We start from the raw sequence: 21167 nt of genomic DNA, 5'->3' as shown, positions 1-21167 counted from the left end.
TGTCTCTCAACTTCCTCCCAGACTTGTCTCTGGAACAAAAACTGTGGGTGTTGATTATAGTTAGCTGACCATATATATAATTTATTGTCCAAACTGCAATACTCTAAGGAGACATAGGAAGGGTTTTAATAATTAAACCAGGACAACAGGTAATTTGGGACCATCCTGGGTAACCCAGAGCATATGGTCCTGCTAGTATCTTGTTTTTACCAGACTTCCAATAACATAATCCACAGTGGTATATACTTAGGTAAATGGATGTGTGAGTGAGTAGAAGTCAATGAATTGATTTCATTTGGGGTTCATCCAGTTGGATTTTCTTTCTAATATCTCAAATTAATGTTATATATTTTATTTGCCTAACATTAACCCACCTCCTCGGATATATAATGGAAAATCCATCTTGAGGAAGATGTGATAGAAAGACCAGTAAAATTAAATAGAAAATAGTAGTTTATTGCCACTTAACTTACTTCTTTTTGCTCATTAGTAAACATAGTGGGTTGAATTATTTGGTCATTTTGATCTTTAAAATGCATGAGTCTAGGACAGCCCAAGTGTCAATATATAATTTTATTTATTTCTAATTTTAAAAAAGAAGGCCTCAAAACAATATTTACGATCTAGAGCAGTGGTGGGCAAACTGGCCCACAAAATTTGGCCCATTCCCTGATTCTGTACGGCACTGTAAGCCAAGAATGGTTGTTACGGGCAAATGTTTACAATCAGTGCGATGATAGAAAGCACTATTTGAGCCCTAGTTAAGTAAATTTGATACCTTAACAAGAACTTCCTTCTTCTCAGTAGTAGATTGATTTTACATTAATAGATTATTATTACAAAATAATTTGTACTTGCTGATGATGATGACAATGATGATGTTTTGAGTTCCATCAACCAAAAAAATGTTTGCAAATATATTTCTCTCTCACTGAATGATTTTGATTCTGCATCTTAGTCTGGAAAAGCCTAAGATAGGTACTGGCTGGTTCTTTACAGGAAAAGTGTACTGGCTCCTGATCTATTGACTCTTGGTATCAGTTTTGTTCCATCCAACAAAATGCGTTGTACAACACACACGCAACAATTAAGAGACGTGACTTACTATTCATCTCTTCTGCTTTTTCACTATTTGAATCCAGGTGTGCCCCTGGCTATACTGGCAGCCCCAGCAGCCCTGGAGGTTCCTGCCAAGAATGTAAGTGTGACCCCCGTGGATCGCTGCCTGTCCCCTGTGACCCCATCACAGGGCTCTGCACGTGCCGACCCGGAGCCACAGGGCAGAAGTGTGACGGCTGCAAGCCCTGGCATGCACGCGAGGGCATGGAGTGTGTGTGTACGTACACTAACTTCCCCATTCGTTCTGGGGGCCTCGGTTCCACTTCTGTCTCCTTTCCAATGAGAACAACTGACTTTTCTGTTTTTCTTTTCCTGCAATAGCTAACGCTACTCGGCATTCTTCCTGACACTACCTATCTACCTTATGCTGTTTGCCTTATGCGGTTTTTGTCTCTATCCGGCTGAGCTGAGAACAGCTGAGAAAATCCTCAGCATGCTTTAGTCAGGGCGCAGAAGACCTACAACCAGCTCCTGGAGGCATATTTTATTTTGTCCATCTCCGAATTTGCAGTTTTACACGGAGTTGGCATAGGCTTCATGACAGATTAAAGACCTGGGCTCATTCAATTTTTCAGAATCCTCCTGAATTCGTAATCGGCTGGACAGGCACTTTAGGCCTTGAATTACAACTGACTTTTCTTTCCTAGCTTGTAGGGAAATCCACGGGCATAGTGCTTCATAACTTTCTCTTGAGCTGCAGATCCTGAAAGCAGTGACAGTGAACTCAAGTATTTTTACTCACAGGTGCAGTAAATGGAAAGCAGTTTGCTTTTTCTTTTCTTTTTTTTTTTTTTTTGGAACTGCTGCTGGATTCGGTAGTGCCATATAGAAAGTACACTGAATATCAGTAGTTAAATATAATTTGATTATATAAATTCTAATCTAAACTTAGGTTATTTATAAACTTAAGAGGGACTGTTAACGTTCTTCTTTGCCTTGAGAGAATTTACATTAGTGGTCTTAATTCTTTTTTAAAAAGATAGAAATATAAAATATTTGAGTAGCTTTTATTTCAATACTTAACCTATTTTATGCATGCCAGTATTTCTGGTTTTCACATCTTATGTGTGTGTAAATCTTAATAACATTTTAATTCGAATTTTTGTTTGTGCTCCAGTTTTATAAGAGTTACCTCAAAAGCTAAGGCTGGATAGCATGGATGTATGTATATATGTATTTGAAGTATAATTAACATACAAAGTTATATTAGTTTCAGGTGTACAGCATAGTGATTCAACAATTCTATACATTTCTCAGTGGTCACCATAGTGTAGTCACCATCTGTCACAGACGACTATATTCCCAATGCTGTACTTTTCATTCTCATGACTGATTTATTTTATAACCAGAAATTTGAGCCTCTTAACCTATTTCACATTTTACATATCCCCCCACCACCTCCTTTCTGGCAATTATTAGTTTATTCTCTGTATTTAAGACTTTGGTTTTTCACTTGTTTGTTTTGTTTTTTAGATTCCACTTATAAGTGAAATCATACGGTATTTGTCTTTGTCTGACATATTTCACTTAGCACAACACCCTCTAGGTCCATCCATGTTGTCGCAAGTGGCAAGATTTCATTCTTCTTTATGGCTGAGTAGTATTCCACTGTGTATATATATACCACACCTTCTTCACACATTCATCTATCAGTGGACATTTGGTTCACTTCTGTATCTTGGCAGTTGTAAATAATGCAATAAACATAGAGGTGCATATATCTTTTTGAATTAGTATTTGCATTTTCTTTGGCTAAATACCCAGTAGTGGAATTACTGGATTGTATGGTGTCTCTACTTTTAATTTTTTTGAGGAAGCTCCATACTGTTTTCCACAGCAGTTACACCAATTTACATTCCCACCAACAGTGAACAATTCCTTTATCTCCACATCCTCGCCAACACTTGTTATTTCTTGTCTTCGTGATTCTAGCCATTCTGACAGGTGTAAGGTGATAGATTTCGCATCATGGTTTTGATTTGCATTTCCCTGATGATCAGTGAGGTTGAGCATCTTTTCATGTGTCTGTTGGCCATCTGCAGGTCTTCATTGGAGAAACGTCTATTCAGGTCCTCTGTCCATTTTTAATTAAATTATTTGGGTTTTTTGGTGTTGAGTTGTAGAAGTTTTTTGTATATTTTGGGTATTAGCTCCTTATCAGATATATCACTTGCAAATGTCTTCTCCTGTTCATTTAGTAGGCTTTTAGTTTTGTTGGTGGTTTCCTTTGCTGTGCAAAAGCTTTTTATTTTGGTGTAATCCCAACAGTTTATTTTTGCTTTTGTTTCCCTTGCCTGAGAAGACATATCTAATAAAATGTTGCTAAGGTCAATGTCAGACAAATGCTGCCTATGTTTTCCTCAAGGATTTTTATGGTTTGAGGTCTCACATGTAGGTCTTTAATCCATTTTTAGTTTATTTTTGTGTATGGTCTAAGAAAATGATCCACTTTTACTCTTTTGCATGTAGCTGTCCAGTTTTACCAACACCATTTGTTGAAGATACTGTCTTTTCCCCACTGTATAGTCTTGTCTCCTTTGTTGTTGATTAATTCACCATATAAGCCATATAAGTTTTCTTCAGCGCTCTTTATTCTGTTCCATTGATCGATGTGTCTATTTTTGTGCCAGACAATACTGTTTTGATTACTACAGCTTTGTGGTATATCTTGAATACTGAGACTGTGATACCTCTTTGTTCTTCCTTCTCAAGATTGCTTGGGCTATTTGGAGTTTTTTGTGGTTCAGTGAAAATTTTAGTATCATTTGTTCTATTTCTGTGAAAAATGCTATTGGTATTTTGATAGGGATTGCATCAAATCTGTAGATTGTTTTGGGTAGTACAGACATTTTAACAGTATTAATTCTTCCAATCCATGAGGTGTTTCTTTGTGTCATCTTAAATTTCTTTCATCGATGTTTTATAGTTTTTAGAGTACAGGTCTTTCACCTCCTTAAGTTTATTCCCAAGTATTTTACTATTTTTGGTGCAACTGTAAATGAGATGGTTCTCTTAATTTCTCTTTCTTCCACTTCATTATTAGTGCATAGAAATGCAACAGATTTCTATATATTAATTTTGTACCCTGCAACTTTACTGAGTTCATTTATCAGTTCTAACAGTTTTTTGGTGGAGTCTTTAGGGTTTTCTTTTTCTTTTTTTTTTAAGATTTTATTTATTTATTTGACATAGAGAGACCACGTGTAGGCAGAGCAGCAGGCAGAGGGAGAAGAAGAAGCAGGCTCCCCACTGAGCAGGGAGCCCGATATGGGGCTCAATCCCAGGACCCTGGGATCATGACCTGAGCCGAAGGCAGACACTTAACAGACTGAGCCACCCAGGCGCCCCTAGGGTTTTCTATGTATATAGTATCATGCCATCTGCAAAGAGTGACAGTTTTACTTCCTTCTTACCAATGATTGCCTTTTGTTTTCTTCTTGTCTGATTGCCATGGCTAGGACCTCCAGTACTATGTTGAATGAAAGTGGTGAGCGTGGACATCCTTGTCTGTTCCTGATATTAGGGAAAAAGCTCTCAGTTTTTCACCATTGGGTATGAGTACCTGTGGGTTTTTCATATGATTTTTATTATGTTGAGGCATATTCTCTCTAAATAAACTTTGTTGAGAATTTTTATTATGAATAGATATTGTATTTTGTCAAATGCTTTTCCTGCATCTAATGGAATGATTATATATTTTTTTCCTTTACTTTGCAATGTGATGTATTATACTGATTGATTTGTGAATATTAAACCACTCTTAGATACCTGGAATAAATCCCACTTGATTCTGGTGAATGATTTTTTTAATGTATTGTTTATTTTAGTTTGCTAATATTTTGTTGAGGATTTTTACATCTATGTTCATCAGAGATATTGGCCTGTTTTTCTCTTTTCTTTGTAGTATCTTTGTCTGCTTTGGTATCAGGGTAATGCTGGCCTCATAGAATAAATCTGGAAGTTTTCCTTCCTCTTCTATTTTTTTTGGAATAGTTTGAGGAGAATAGGCATTAACTCTTCTTTAAATGTTTGGTAGAATTCACCTGTGAAGACATATGGTCCTGGACATTTGGTTTTTGGGAGTTTTTTTTTTTTTTTCTGATTTAATTTCATTACTAGTAATTGGTTTATTCAGATTTTCTATTTCTTCCTGATTTAGTTTTGGAAAGTTAAATGTTTCTAGGAATTTATCCATTTCTTCTAGGTTGTCCGATTTGTTGACATATACTTTTTCATAATCTCTTATATATCTTTGTATTTCTCTAGAGTCAGTTGTTATTTCTCCTCCTTCATTTCTGATTTTATTTATGTGAGTCCTCTTTTTTTTTTTTTCTTGATGAATCTGGCTAAAGGTTTATCAGTTTTGTTTATCTTTTCAAAGAAGCAGCTCCTGATTTCATCATTTCTATGGTTTTTTGTTTGTTGGTTTTTAGCCTCTACTTCATTTATTTCTGTTCTAATCTTTATTATTTCCTTTTTCTACTAGCTTTGGGCTTTGTTTTTTTCTTTTTTTAGTTCTTTTTTTATCTTTTGTAACATTTGCTTTATTATTCTATGTACATTTTTCTTTATTTTTAATTTAAATTTAATTAGCCAGTTTATAGTACATCATTAGTTTCAGATGTAGAAGTTCAGTAGTTTATCAGCTGCATATAACACCCAGTGCTCATTACCTCACGTGCCCTCCTTAATGCCCATCACCCAATTACCCCATCCTCCCACCCACCGCCCCTCCAGCAACCCTCAGTTTGTTTCCTATAGTTAAGAGTCTCTCATGGTTTTTCTCCCTCTCTGATGACTTTTTTTCCCTCCCTTCCCCTATGATCCTCTGCACTGTTTCTTATATTCCACATATGAGTGAAACTGTATGATAATTTTCTTTCTCTGATTGAGTTACTTCGCTCATCATAATACCCTCCAGTTCCATCCACATTGATGTAAATGGTAAGTATTCAACCTTTCTGATAATTGAGTAATATTCCATTGTATACATATACACCACATCTTCTTTATCCATTCAGCTGTCAATGGACATCTCAGCTCTTTCCACAGTTTGGCTAGTGTGGACATTGCTGCTATGAACATTGGGGTGCAGGTGCTCCTTCGGATCACTACATTTGTGTCTTTGGGGTAAATACCTAGTAGAGCAATTGCTGAGTTGTAGGGTACCTCTATTTTTAACTTCTTGAGGAACATCCATACCATTTTCCAGAGTGGCTGTACGAGCTTACATTCCCACCAACAGTTTAAGAGGGTTCCCCTTACTCCGCATCCCACCAACATTTGTTGTTTCCTGACTTGTTAATTTTAGCCATTCTGACAGATATGAGGTGGTAACTCATTGTGGTTTTGATTTGTATTCCCCCAAGTGAGGTGGAGCATTTTTTCATATGTCTGTTGGCCATTTGTATGTCTTCTTTGGAGAAATGTCTATTCATGTCTTCTGCCCATTTCTTAGGATTATTTGTGCCAGCTCTGTGAAAAAAGTTGATGGTATTTTGATAGGGATTGCATCAAATGTGTAGATTGCTCTCGGTAGCATAGACATTTTAACAATATTTTTTCTTCTAATCCATGAGCATGGAATGTTTTTCCATTTCTTTGTGTCTTCCTCAATTTCTTTCATGAGTGTTCGATAGTTTTTAGAGTATACGTCTTTTACCTCTTTGGTTAGGTTTATTCCTAAGTATCTTTTGGTTTTGGGTGCAGTTGTAAATGGGATCGATTCCTTAATTTCTCTTTCTTCTGTCTAATTGTTAGTGTATAGAAATGCAACTGATTTCTGTGCATTGATTTTATATCCTGCCATGTTGCTGAATTCCTGTATGAGTTCTAGAAATTTGGGGGTGGAGTCTTTTGGGTTTTCCACATAAAGTATCATGTCATCTACGAAGAGTGAGGGTTTGACTTCTTCCTTGCCAGTTTGCATGCCTTTTATTTCTTTTTGTTGTCTGATTGCTGAGGCTAGGACTTCTAGTACTATGTTGAACAACAGTGGTGAGAGTGGGCATCCCTGTTGTGTTCCTGACCTTAGGTGAAAAGCTCTCCGTTTTTCCCCATTGAGAATGATATTCGCTGTGGGCTTTTCATATATGGCCTTTATGATATCAAGGTATGTTCCCTCTATCCCTACACTGTGAAGAGTTTTAATCAAGAAAGGACAATGTATTGTGTCAAATGCTTTTTCTGCATTTATTGAGAAGATCATATGGTCTTGTCCTTTCTTTTATTAATGTGATGTATCATGTTGATTGATTTGTGAATATTGAACCACCCTTGCAGTCCAGGAGTAAATCCCACTTGGTCATGGTGAATAATCCTTTTAATGCACTGTTGGATTCTATTGGCTAGTATCTTGGTGAGAATTTTCGCATCCATGTTCATCAGGGATATTGGTCTGTCATTCTCCTTTCTGGTGGGATCTTTGTCTAGTTTTGGGATCAAGGTAATGCTGGCCTCATAGAACAAATTTGTAAGTTTTCCTTCCATTTCTATTTTTTGAAACAGCTTCCAAAGAATAGGTATTAGGTCTTTAAATGTTTGGTAAAATTCCCCTGGGAAGCCATCTGGCCCTGGACTCTTGCTTGTTGGGAGATTTTTGATTACTGCTTCAACTTCCTTTCTGGTATGGGTCTGCTTAGGTTTTCTATTTCTTCCTGTTTCAGTTTTGGTAGTCTATAAGTTTCTGGGAATGCATCCATTTCTTCCAGCTTGCCTAATTTGTTGGCATATAATTGCTCATAATATGTTCTTAAAATTGTATTTCTTGGTGTTGGTCATGATCTCTCCTCTTTAATTCATGATTTTATTTATTTGGGTCCTTTCTCTTTTCTTTTTGATAAGTCTGGCTAGGGTTTTATTGATCTTATTAATTATTTCAAAGAACCAGCTTCAAGTTTCATTGATCTGTTCTACTGTTCTTTCAGTTTCTATTTCACTGATTTCTGCTCAAATATTTATTAATTCTCTTCTCCTGCTTGGTTTAGGCTTTATTTGCTGTTCTTTCTCCAGCTTCTTTAGGTGTAAGGTTAGCTTGTGTATTTGAGACTTTTCTAATTTCTCGAGAATGGCTTGTGTTGCTATGTACTTCCATCTTAGGACTGCCTTTGCTGCATCCCAAAGGTTTTGAACAGTTGTGTTTTCATCTTCACTTGTTTCCATGAGTTTTTTTAAATTCTTTAATTTCCTGGTTGCCCCATGCATTTTTTAGTAGGATGCTCTTTAGCCTCCAAATATTTGAATTCCTTCCAAATTTCCTCTTGTTATTGAGTTCCAGTTTCAAAGCATTGTGGTCTGAAAATATTCAGGGAATGATCCCATTCTTTTGGTACCAGTTGAGACCTGATTTGTGCTCCAGTATGTGATCTATTCTGGAGAATGTTTCATGTGCACTTAAGAAGAAGGTGTAGTCTGTTGCTTTAGGATGGAATGCTCTGAATATATCTGTGAAGTCCATCTGGTCCAGTGTGTCATTCAAAGCCCTTGTTTCCTTGTTGATCTTCTGCTTAGATGATCTGTCCATTGCTGTGAGTGGGGTGTTAAAGTCCCCTCCTATTATTGTATTATTATCAGTGTGTTTCTTTAATTTTGTTATTAATTGGTTTATATAATTGGCTGCTCCCAAGTTAGGAGAATAAATATTTACAATTGTTAGATCTTCTTGTTGGATCAACCCTTTAATTATATAGTGTCCCTCTTCATCCCTTACTACAGTCTTTGGTTTAAAATCTAATTCATCTGATATAAGGATTTCTAACCTAGCTTTCTTTTGATGTCTATTAGCATGATAAATTGTTCTCCACCCCCCCACTTTCAATCTGGAGTGTCTTTGGGTCTAAAATGAGTCTCTTTTAGACAGCATATGGATGGGTCTTGCTTTTTATCCAATCTGATCCCCTGTGTCTTTTGATTGGAGCATTTAGTCCATTTACATTCAAATAACTATTGAAAGTTATGAATTTAGTGCCATTGTATTACCTGTAAAGTCCCTATTTCTGTATATTGTCTCTGTTTCTTTCCGGTCTGTGTTACTTTTGGGCTCTCTCTTTGCTTACAGGATCCCATTTAATATTTCTCCAGGGCTGGTTTACTGATCACAAATTCTTTTAGTTTGCTTGTCCTGGAAGCTCTTTATCTCTCCTTGTATTTTGAATGACAACCTTGCTGGATAAAATATTCTTGGCTGCATGTTTTTCTCATTTAGTACGCTGAAAATATCATGACAGCCCTTTCTGGCCTGCTAGGTCTCTGTGGATAGGTCTGCCACCAGTCTAATGTTCCTACTCTTGTACATTAAGGACCTCTTGTCTCGAGCTGCTTTCAGGATTTTCTCTTTATCTCTGAAATTTGCCAGCTTCACTATTATATATCACTAATATATATCAATTATATATTGATTTTGCTGGGGGTTCTCTCTACCTCCTGGACTTGAATCCCTGTTTCCTTCCCCGAATCAGGGAAGTTCTCAGCTATGATTTACTCAAATATACATTCTGTCCCTCTCTCTCTTTCTTCTTCCTCTGGGACCCCAATAATTCTAATATTGTTTTGCTTTACAGTATCGCTGATTTCTTGAAGCCTCCTTTAATGGCCTATTAGTTGTTTTTTTTTTCTTTTCCTCAGCTTCCTTTCTTTCCATCATTTTGTCTTCTACGTCACTGACTCTCTCTTCCTCCTCATTTACTCTAGCTGTTCGAGCATCCATTTTAGACTGCATCTCAGTTAAAGCATTTTTTATTTCAGCCTGATTAGATTTTATTTCTGCACTAAGAGGTTCTCTATTGTCTTTTATGCTTTCTTCAAGCCCAGAGTAATTTTATAATCATTATTCTGAATTCTAGGTCTGACATTTTACTTATATCCATATCAATTAAATCTACAGCAGAGTATTACCTCTGTTTTTTTCTTTTGTTGTGAATTTCTCTTTCTCACCATTTTATCCAGAGAAGAATAGATGAACAAGAGAACAAAATCAAAAATATCAACCACAACCCCAGCAAAATACACACTAAACAAATCTGAAGAGGTCAGAAACCAGAAAAGAAAAGGAAATAAAAGGGAGGAAAAAAGAATATAAGCTCACAGGTGGACAAAACAGGGTGATCCTCTTGGTCCTGGGTATTTTTTGGTCTCTTTGTTAGAAGACACTAAATCCCAAAATTGTAAGGAAAGAAAAACATATATATACAAAAATAAAATTGAATACAGTGAAAGGAAGCCAGAAATGAAGAATATATCTATAAAATGAAAATGTAAAAATGAAAATTAAAAAAGACTTAAAAACAAAGAGTTGATAAAATAAGCAACTAGTTGAAAAGGAAAAACAAGAAAAAAGAAAAAGAAAATTTTAAACTGAAAGACTAAAGACTCATGAGAGAAAGACCTCAAATTCTATATACTATTTTCTCCTAGCACAAGAGTTTTTCAGTTCTGTGTGATCCATAGATTTGGTATCACCCGATGTTCCTGCTGGTCTTCTGGGGGAGGGGCCTGTTGCACTGATTCTCAGGTGTCTTTGCCTGGGCTGAGTTGCACCACCCCTTGCCAGGGGGCCAAGCTCAGTGTAAGCCGCTTTGGGTTGCTCTATGTGGCTTTTGTTCCCTGAAGGGTTTCGTGCCGCTTGCAAAAAGTGGTCATGTTTCTATTTGTAGAATTGCAGCAATTCTTTTCTTAGCTCTTGGGTTGAATTCACAGGAGTTCAGAATGATTTGATAGATATCTACGTGAATTCAAGGGACCAGATGAAATGCAGGTCCCCTACTCTTCCACAATCTTCCCTCTATTCTCCCTTTTTTAGTTCTTGTCAGTATAAAGTTAGGTTGTTTATTTGAGATTTTTCTTGTTTCCAGAGGTAAGCCTGTATTGTTATAAACTTCCTTCTTAGAACTGTTTTTGCTGCATTCCAAGGATTTGGTACCATGTGTTTTCATTTTTATGTGTCTCCATGTATATTTTTTTTCCTCTTTGATTTCTTTGTCAATTCATTTTTTAGTAGCATATTGCTGAGTCTCCATGTGTTCAGACTGGCTTTTAAAATGTGCCAGAAAAGGTAAAAACTGGGTATGTTTGCTAATATAGGTTTTTAAATCATGTTTTCAATGTATTTCAATCATCTTTAATAAAAATGTATCACGTTTAGAATAAAAATAAATTTCAAGGTTGAAGGGAGGGAAAGATTAAGTGTAACATATAATATATATATATATATATATATATATATATACACATTATCATGTTCAGTTATTGGTTATATGCATATAAACTCTTTTTCAAATATAATGACATATTTTAATGATAATTGAAGCGGACTTCTAATGTAATTGAATTCATCTTAATATTGTTGTCAAGTTAGATTATTAACATTGACATATTTAACTAGATAATATATAGATGCTCCAAATATAAACAGTAATATAAACAGTCCTTGAATTTTAAATCATCAATTTTCTTAATTATCCAGAAGTAAACTTGAAATACAAATACCACATTTGATGTTAATCACAAAAAATTGCAATAACACATTAAAGTCTATGAGATAAAATAATGGGATTATTTTCTGAACTATTATTTTAAAGGGAGTTGTCATTCTTCCCATCAACAACAGTGCCTCTAAGTTCTTATTCTGTTGGTGATTAATACTTTATATACATTTAAATAAATTTATAAGAAAACTCATTTTTTTTTCTCTGTCACATCAATGGAATTTAAACCTCCCAGGGTCCCAGGTAATAGCAAAAGTGCCAATCCTTCAGTTACGGAGTTACTCTAGCCTTATAATGTTCATTTGCATTTTTCTTGTCCCACAGAGAAATGTACTTCCCATTGCTATACATGATATTCGGTTCAGTTTCTATATCCAGGAAATTTTAATATTCTTCTGGAGGATTAAATAATAGTGTTTTTTTCTTGTACAAAAGAAGTGTTAAGTTATGGGGATTTTTTTTTATATGTAGACATTTTTTCTTAAGTGTTTATTTTATAAATAAATATTTCTTTTATATTTTAAGATACTTATAAGAAATATTTTAATTTTATAAATGCTGTGTAGATTTTCCTCATGTTGCTCTTAAACATTAGTGATTTCCATTTCTAGTAATGTTTACTCTTTACCCTTTATTAGGTTAACTGTTAGAATTGTTGCATAGGCTTTTCTTCTTTTCTCATATTTTAAAATTTCTCCTATGGCAGAAAAATATGCCATACTTCTATTATATTGACCTGCGCCAAGACTCAGGTTCTACTTCTAGTTTTGAGATAAGATAATCGAGACACAAATAACGACATAACTGACTTATCTTCAAATCTCTTTTTAGTATCTTTCTATATCCTTAAGCTAAATAAGAGCAAGATACCAAAGAATGATTCACCTGGCCTGTTTGATCTGCAAAGCCTGTTTTATCACATGTGACTTTAGTGGAATTGTATAAGGCCTGTGAGTGGGTGTGTATGAAGGTAGCCTGGTTTGGGCAAGAGAATATGTATGTGTAGTAAGAGAAATGTCTTCTAAGAAAAATCTCTTCTGAGCTTAGAGCCCATGTTACATTGATGAAGAAAAGAGATAAATGGGTGCTGGTTGTTAAGATGGTGGTGACTATAAAAATTAAGATGTTTGTCCTATTATGTAATAAATTAGCACTCAGGTTAGTAGCATGCATTATATAGTTAATTTTTCTCTCTTTAATTAATTCTCTAGAAAACAGGACTTAATTTCACCCACATTGTGGATTTGTGTATTTTTAAAAATAGAAAGAAAAAAAAAAACACAGTAAATGATCTAGGCATGATCATTGCATTATCTCAAGAGAGCTGCTTTTCCAAAGCTCACAGTGACTTTTCCATAGAGCTATGATTTGAACTTAGGTTTGCCTTGCAAATCTTACTTTCTTTTATGCTGACTGCCAATACAAGACACTGAAAGCAGACATGGTTTTCCCAGTATATTCAACATTAATTAATTCAGCTCTTTATTCATTTACCTCTTGGGCTTAAAGCCCATGTTACCTCAATAAAGAATAAAGATAAAATGGGCTAAAAAATGAAAAACTTTAAATATATATGTTAAGAGATACATACTTTTTTTTCCTACTAACTGTTGAGACTCTCTCCTCTAAGATTTAAAACATTATGATAGTTATATGGGAGTTAGGATAGATTTTTATTCATCAAGGATTGTCAAGTAGAGTCCTACCTTCTATGCAAGTGAAAAACACATTAGCTGGGTGCTCAGATATCTTTCTAGATCTTTTTACTTTTTTCTAATAGGAATAATTTGGGACAACTCTACAGCGTGTTCTTCCCTTATAAATGTTGGTGAGTCCTGAAGAGATATTTTGTTAGACTTCCCAAAACAGGACGGACTTCTCCTTAGTATGTTAGGTTAATACAAATCCAACCTCCTCTTCCAACCCTCATTCACAATTTACATTATCATTTTATAAAATGAGAACAACCACCTGCCTTTCTGAAATTTGAGAATGAGCAAGAAAGGCATTATTTATTTAATAGTAAAGTTCTGTATGGTGAGTCACAAAACTCAGATTTTTCATGTCCTATTTTCTACAGATCAGTAGTTAGCACAAAACAACTCATGTAATGTTTAAAATAGATTATGAGTGGCATAGTAAAATATATTACTCTTATAGAGAACAGAAATTAAAATTAGGAGCTGTTGGCAAGATGTTATTCCATAAAGAGTGCCTGAAATAGCATTTTATAAATATCAAATTGATGCTTCCTATTTTTATTCACTGCCTATGAGATATTAAGAATATAAGAGCTTTATTGCTTATAGTCACAATTTATCTATAATATAACATTTAAGATGAGGTTTTGCTTGCCAGTGTTGCAAAAGCAGTTATGAAGCGTGTTTTTTACCTGCAACCTAGCTAAATGTGATAGCACACCTTAATTCTGTAAAATACATACTTCTCAGCCACTTGGTGAAAGCTAAGATCTGAAGTTTTGTCCTACCTTGACACTGATCTGCAGAGATGGTCAAGATTATTGTTTTTAATATCCAGTTGCCAGCAAGGATCTTATCATAATAATGTAGCGGCCCTTATATATTATTGTTAGAACAGTGTTATACTCTTATAAATCAACGATGATTGTTAATGGCAATTATTGCTCCCCTATAAATGAAAGCAGGAACAAAATAGTGCAATGGGGCTGATCACTATAAAGAAAATGAGACTTTCCATAATAAAAGATGATGATAAAGCATCAGTTGACCTCCAGATGCTTTTTAATGAGCTATGGCTTTGCTTGCGGGACATGTGATCACCCTCCATCCTTACCCCTTAAATGCCATCCTCTCTCTGCTCCCACTTAATCCCCAAATGCTATTTCCTATCCAAAGACCAGTATGTCTACTGTAGTTTTTTACAACTCCAAGCTGTGGCATGTTATTCAAATTCGGATGTCATAGAATCTATAGAAGCAACTTCTGTTCACCCTGTTTGCACTTGACTTGTATCTGTTTTGTTAGTAAAAGATGCTTTGAGTTTTTTGTCAACCTTCTTAGCACAGGTCCAGGATTACGAGATTGCAACTCTCACTCTGATTCTAGGTAATTTTCCTAATCATTGGGTTTGTATATCACATTGGGAAAGCCATTCCCTTAATGGAGGAAGGAGTTGTGCTATTGAACTGTCACGTACAGGAGGCTGATCACTACTTCCTGTATTTTCTGTCGGGCTTAATTTTAAGAGTAAACTCCATTTGATTACAGTTTTCACTGTGCTAGATCGAAGGAGTTCATTGACCTCGAAGAACAATAGAATCATAAGATCTTCAAGTCAGAGGAATTCTTATAAGTAAGATAGTGCAATTGTCTTTTCTGTGGTGTCCCTGAAGCAGACCATCTCCTGATGCCAGGAAGCATGCTGTCATGATGTGTCTCTAGAAGGTTCGAATCCTGGCTGGTCACATACAAGTTGTGTGACACCATGTAGTCAACTCTTTTAAACCTCATTTCATCATCTGTAAAATGGAAACAAAATACTGTATACATATATGCGAAGTACTTAAGCATAATACATACTCAGTAAATTCTAGGCATTATTAGCATCATGGTTATTATTTGACCACTTTTTTGCAAAAGCATGTTTTGTGCAACTCATCAGTTTCTGATGAAATATTTAGGTTAGGCTGACTTCTGGTTTTCTATAATTCTAATTCTAGGCTCTTCAACTCACTGAAAACCCCTTTTATGACCACCTTATATTTTCTCCTCTCTTTAAGTTTTCACATGGCAATATTTATAGACTCATATATACAATTATTTTGACTATTTTACTCATCTTTTAAATGAGGATATTAATAGCACTTTATAGAATTGCTGTGAACATTAGATGAGATAATGAAGGCAAGAAAGAACGTATTGCCTGCTATGTAATGAACATAAAGATAAAAGTTACTATCCCATTATTATTATAGTGCTTACAAAAAAGTTTCCTTCTTTTGTTTTTTGTTGTTGTTTAATATTTTATTTATTTATATATTTGAGAGAGATTGAGGGAGAGAGCTAGAGAGAGCCTGAGAGCAGGGTGAGGGGCAGAGGGAGAAGAAGACTCCCTGCTGAGCAGGGAGCCTGATCCGGGACTCGATCCCAGGATCCTGGGATCATGACCTGAGCTGAAGGCAGACACCTAACCAACTGAGCCACCCAGGTGCCCTCCTTTTTTTTTGGAACAGTTATGCCATACTTAAGCCATATTGAACTTATGTTATATATATATACTTATGTACAGAATTTTGTTTAACATATATAAAATAAAATTTATATATAAATATTTAAAAATTAAGTTAAAATTAAGATATAAAAATTTATATTATATAACATAATTATATGAATTTATTAGTTTATTAATTATAAATTTGTTATTTATATTATGTATTTTATATAATTATACTTACATATTATATGATATCTTAAATATTATAAATTATATATAATATATAAAACAACTTGGTGCATGAACAAATTCATCAGCCTCATCTAAAGCCTACAGAATACCTTTCCCTTTATTCAGAGAAATAATAGGCAAAAAAGACTTCTTAATCAGTTTAAAACCAAATTTTTATTTTAGAAGATATTATTTCTACATAATAATAAGCCCTAAATATATGCCAATCTAAAAGTTTCTTCTTGAAAGGGAAAGAGAAAGGAGAGAAATATAAAATCCATATCCTAGGAAATATCAATGGCCTTAATATAAAAGAGTTAAATTAAAACATGAATATAGGTACACAAATTTTGTCTTTTGTTAGAAATGTATATTTACTCATTCATCCCTATTCTATTAGGGCAGACAATTTATGTATTTTACCTAAAATTGGTTAATGGGTTTGGCCTTTTCAAAAATACTCAATGCACTCATTTCAGTTTCAGCTTCTTTGGTGTGGACGTAGTGTGTGAATTTTTTGTGACAGTAAGCCAGTAGTTATTATGCATGGGGGACTCTGGTAGAAATGCAGTATTTTGTACTAATTGCTAACAGAAAGATCTGTAATATCAGTTGCATGATTTGTCCCTTACATGTGCCCAGCTATAACGATCTGAATTTAGTACTGCATTTGTTAATATTAGACACAAATTTATCCTGACACTTTTATAGGCAAAGCCTCAGAAACATTAAGTCATGTAAAATATAATCATAGTCTTGAAATATTTGCTTTTGTTCCCATGCAGTTTAGCCAGGTTCTCACTTTATAACCTTATCTCTTGCTGAATAGAATGGTTGGAAGAGGTTCTTTGGGGGTCCTGATTACAAGATAGGTGTTAATTTACACTGAGCAGTTACTGCACACTCATCAAAGAACAACTGTTTACATAATGTGAATATTCCATGTCTCTGTACACTCTTCAAATCTTCCCTCTTATAGTGAATTAAATGTGGTTTTAATTTGCATCCATGTTTGTTGCCAGACACTTCAGACTTTTTGAGGGCAAATAAAAGTAGCTTGCGGTATATGTAAAATATTTTGTGTCAGAATAAAATAGCAAACCATTATGTAAAAGGCACATTTCCTCGTGGGTGTATCTTCTAACTGCATGAACTAAACTTATATAGAAGCTTTAGGAAAATCCCCATGGCTGTCATATCCATAAGTCTTTCTGACCCATTTGGACAGATGTTAGTATATTACTTGGAGCATACTGTAAAACTTACCTTTCACTTACGGAAATGTGCTTCTACTTTGTTCCTCAAAAAGCAAATACAGAGACCATAAGACATGGGACAATAATAGATCTTTGGAACAGAAACATAAAATGGGATGTATGAGTCCTTGAAAGAGCAATTAAATACATTTTTATTTCAACAACTGAAGATGAGGAACCAAAACAGATGGGCAGGGGATAGAATAAGCGAGAGAAAAATCAGTATTCATCATGCCTCTTGGCATTCTAGTTCACCAATTTACTCTGTAGTGTATTACAGTAAATCAGATCTAGTTCTGCATTCCAGTGCTTGATTTATTCTTATATGAAGTAAAATCTGAGAAAACTTTTCCCTGGAAATTTCTGGAGCCACCAGTGAGGAACCTCTAGCCACACTATTATCAGTGAGCTGACTCAATTTCTTCTTGGAAATAGGTAGGTTATAAATTATAAATACATTAGAGAAAGAGCTAGCAAAGGATTCCTGAAGAACACACTGCCCTAAAAAGCATGGTGAGACATCCTATTATGAAGTATCTCTCAAGATCTTGAAAGTAAAAAGAACATATTTTTTGTTTACATCCTGGGAACATCTGCCCAAAATCCATCTTCGCTAGAAGTTGAATGGAACTTTATAATAATGATAAAGTTGGCCTCAGTGGAAAAGGAACCTTTGTATCCTTCCTAACTTTTAATAAAATTAAGAATTTTTGCTAATACTTGTTCTTAGCCTGTGAATTGCAACTTGTAAGTCTCTGATCTGAATTTGAACTCTAAATCACACTTGCAAAACTTGGGAAAGTGTATCAGTTATGTATTGCTGCCACTCCAAAATTCAATAGCTTAAAACAACTGGATATATCCTCAAGTTTCTGTAGGTTGACAGATTGGGCTGGGCTCCAATGGATAGTTCTTTTGTTGTCATGCCTGGGGAGGCTCAGATAGCCCCATTCACATGATGGAGCCTCAGCTGGAATAGTCGGGCCTGCCTTTCTCTTGCTCACAGCTGCCTCTCTTCCTCAAGGAGACTCATTTGGGATTATCCATAAGGCAGCAGGGTTCCAAGAATGTGAAAGCAGAAAATGCTGAACGCCTTGAAGCTGAGGCTGAAGAGTCACACAGTATTCCTCTGACACACTCTTTGGGTCAGAGTGTGTCATAAATCCAACCCAGATTTAAGGGGGGGAAATAAGGCTCTACCTCTTAATGGGAGAACAGGAAGGAAGTGGTGACCATTTTTAATCCACCCCAGAACTGAGCATTGCCCTTATCTGGTCAGTAACCCATCTGTGTTGTTTCTTTCTTGATAACATTTCTTATCTTTTTGCTTCTCATCCCTTCCTCCATTCCAATAACTCTTTCCTAAGTCAAAACTGAATTACCTCAAAACAAACAAACAAAAACCTGAATTACTTTATGTGGGTATCATAACAGCCATATCCCGACAGTACTCAGTCTCTGCCTCTCCAATCACAAGACAATTTTTCCTTACCATTGTTTTTATTCTGTTCTCCTGTTCCTCACATATCTGTGTTGTTCTCCAGTTCCTATCTCATTATCATGTTCTCCCATTTAGACACTTCCTGTTTGACCATTCTTCTCTCCCTCCCTTCCTCCCTCCCTCCCTCCCTTTCCCTCTCTCCCTCTCTCTGTTCTCTCCCTCTAACACTCTGCTCTTCTCCAAAATATTTTTGCTCTTCTTTCACAAAGATAGTCGTAAGCACATATTTTTTTACTATGTTTACTGTGTGTAAGACACTATCCTAAACACTGTGACCAAAGGTTTTTAAGATCTCTTCTCTGGTATGGAAGAAGTAATATATAAACAAAGTAATAAGGGAGCTCATACACACATGAGTGTTAAGATAACGAGACCAAGGGAATGCAATAGTGATTGCTGGAGACAGTCATTTCTGAGTCATCGTGGCCTTCCCCTCCGAGGAAGTACCACTTAAGCCCTTGACCTGAATATCCAGGAGCTGCATAGGGGAAGATGGAGGGAGAAGTATCCGAGGCAGAGGAGACAACAAGCAAAATGACGACTTTCATCTTTAGGATTGAGCATCCCTAAAGCTTATCATCTGCAATGGTGTCTCTAAACCCTAGCTGTATGATCGGATCCTCTGTAATCTAAAAATCCTGATGCCTAGTCCTTGCCACAGACCCAAGAAATCAGATGCTCTGAAGGTGGGGGTGGGAAGTACCTGGACATCTGTACTTTATAAATCCCCATAGGATTTTAATGTACAGCCAAGTGGCTGTCTTCTGTGATTTAAGAAAATTGTTCAGATGATTCTGAGACCCACTAGCATTTGACACCCAGACTGTGTTCTGATGTTTAGACAGAGTCAATTCGGCACCTAATTATGTTGCCGGTTGTGTTTTCTGTAAATGTTTCATGTAGACAGGTGTGTTAAAGCTTCTCAAGCACTCCCATTGAACTGGGAGCAGGAAGACACAGCACTCTGTTGTTTACACTGAGTTTCCATGTAGAGCAAATTCCCTTTCATTCCGGTTAGCAGAACAGGAAGAGAATACAGCTCTAGTTCCACACTTGGGCTCCTGCCTCCAAAGCCTCTTTGTTCACTCAGCTGGCGAAGCTCCTGCAGGGGACACTCTACAGTTGCAAGTATCATCTGTACGCAGCTGATTTACTGAAAGCCCTGCTGGGGCAGTTGAAGCCCTGTGAAGGGATCTTGTAACTCACCTTTAACTGCTGTCCTATCAAAAAAATCACCCTCTGTACTACTTCTCTTTGTTTACAAGCTTTAGTTAGTGGCTTTTTCTCCATTAGGCAGCTCAGGGGAGTGCTATTTTAGAGGACTGATTGAATTCTTGCCAATTTGGGGCATGGTCCAAAGCTACTCCAAATCTTGGTATTTGCCGTGTTATGCATTTACCTCTCTTCTCATTGTGCATAGTTTTGATACCTCCTTCTGCTGAATATATGCTAGAAATTATAACTGTCTACATAAATGCATATCATAAACACGGTAATACATGCTCCTTGGCATGGAGAAGCTACACCTCGTTCCTCCGTTGCAAAGGGTTAAAAAAAAAAAAAGGAACTAAAAACTTCAAACTGAATATGTATATATTTAAAATCCTACAAGAGAATTCATGTATTTTCATTTTAGAAATTCTACTGTTTATGAAATTAATCTAATAATGAAAAAACCATCCATTTTTTTTTCTCTCTACTAACTCTACCACCAGCCCCCTTCCACCACGCCAAGCATGAGCACTCCCTCTTTCTAATTACCGAAAAGATTATACATAGAATATTAGCACTTCTGGCTACTTACGGAATAACACTTTCCTGGCCCTTAGCAATCATTTATCCACAAGGCTGGATGAGGTTAATTAGCAAAGCAGGAATTTGTGGGAGAGCATGTAATGACGGGCGATAATGGGTTGAAAGGCTAAAGAGGAAAAGTTGGCAAATAAGTCGGTAAGTAAGTAAATAAATACATACATACCATGAGCCAAAGAAACACAAATTATAAAAAGAAAAGTTCTTTCTTTTGACTTCTCTTTTTTAAAAATTATTCTTTTCCGTAGTTGTCAAGCGGAAAAGTTGCACAAATTTGGGATATGCAGCCTACATGGTACGTGAAACACGGGGAGACCCCATTGCTGTAGACACTCTCCAGTCCACTGCAGTAGAGCACGTTATTTGCATACAGTTTTAGACACGGGAGCATGTCTTATGCTCTAGTTACGGATGTCCTCTAGATTGCTTATGTGGGAACTGCTGGAACGTTCAAAATGTTATATCCCATGTCTTACCTCTCGTACTTCTGTAACATGCTCGTTCCCCTCAAAATCCATTTGCTCCTCCTCTTTGGTTCCTCACCTTACGTCCTTGTCCCTATTTCAGCTTCTG

The 21167-nt window shown here is 35.8% G+C and overlaps 1 protein-coding gene across 2 annotated transcripts in view; it reads left to right on the top strand.

Moving 5' to 3' along the window:
- LAMA2 (laminin subunit alpha 2) overlaps positions 1–21167 on the top strand; it is a 622013-nt gene that overhangs the window by 447045 nt on the left and 153801 nt on the right. For both annotated transcript variants that reach the window (XM_078054754.1, XM_078054753.1), the window contains exon 32: positions 1143–1336. In XM_078054754.1, the coding sequence (XP_077910880.1) occupies positions 1143–1336 (194 nt within the window). The remainder of the gene's footprint in view (positions 1–1142; positions 1337–21167) is intronic.

This window comes from Halichoerus grypus, chromosome 9 (genome assembly GCF_964656455.1).
Source record: "Halichoerus grypus chromosome 9, mHalGry1.hap1.1, whole genome shotgun sequence".
Classification (NCBI taxonomy): domain Eukaryota; kingdom Metazoa; phylum Chordata; class Mammalia; order Carnivora; family Phocidae; genus Halichoerus; species Halichoerus grypus.
Note: the sequence above shows the minus strand (reverse complement) of the source record. Positions and strands in the feature narration are given on the sequence as shown.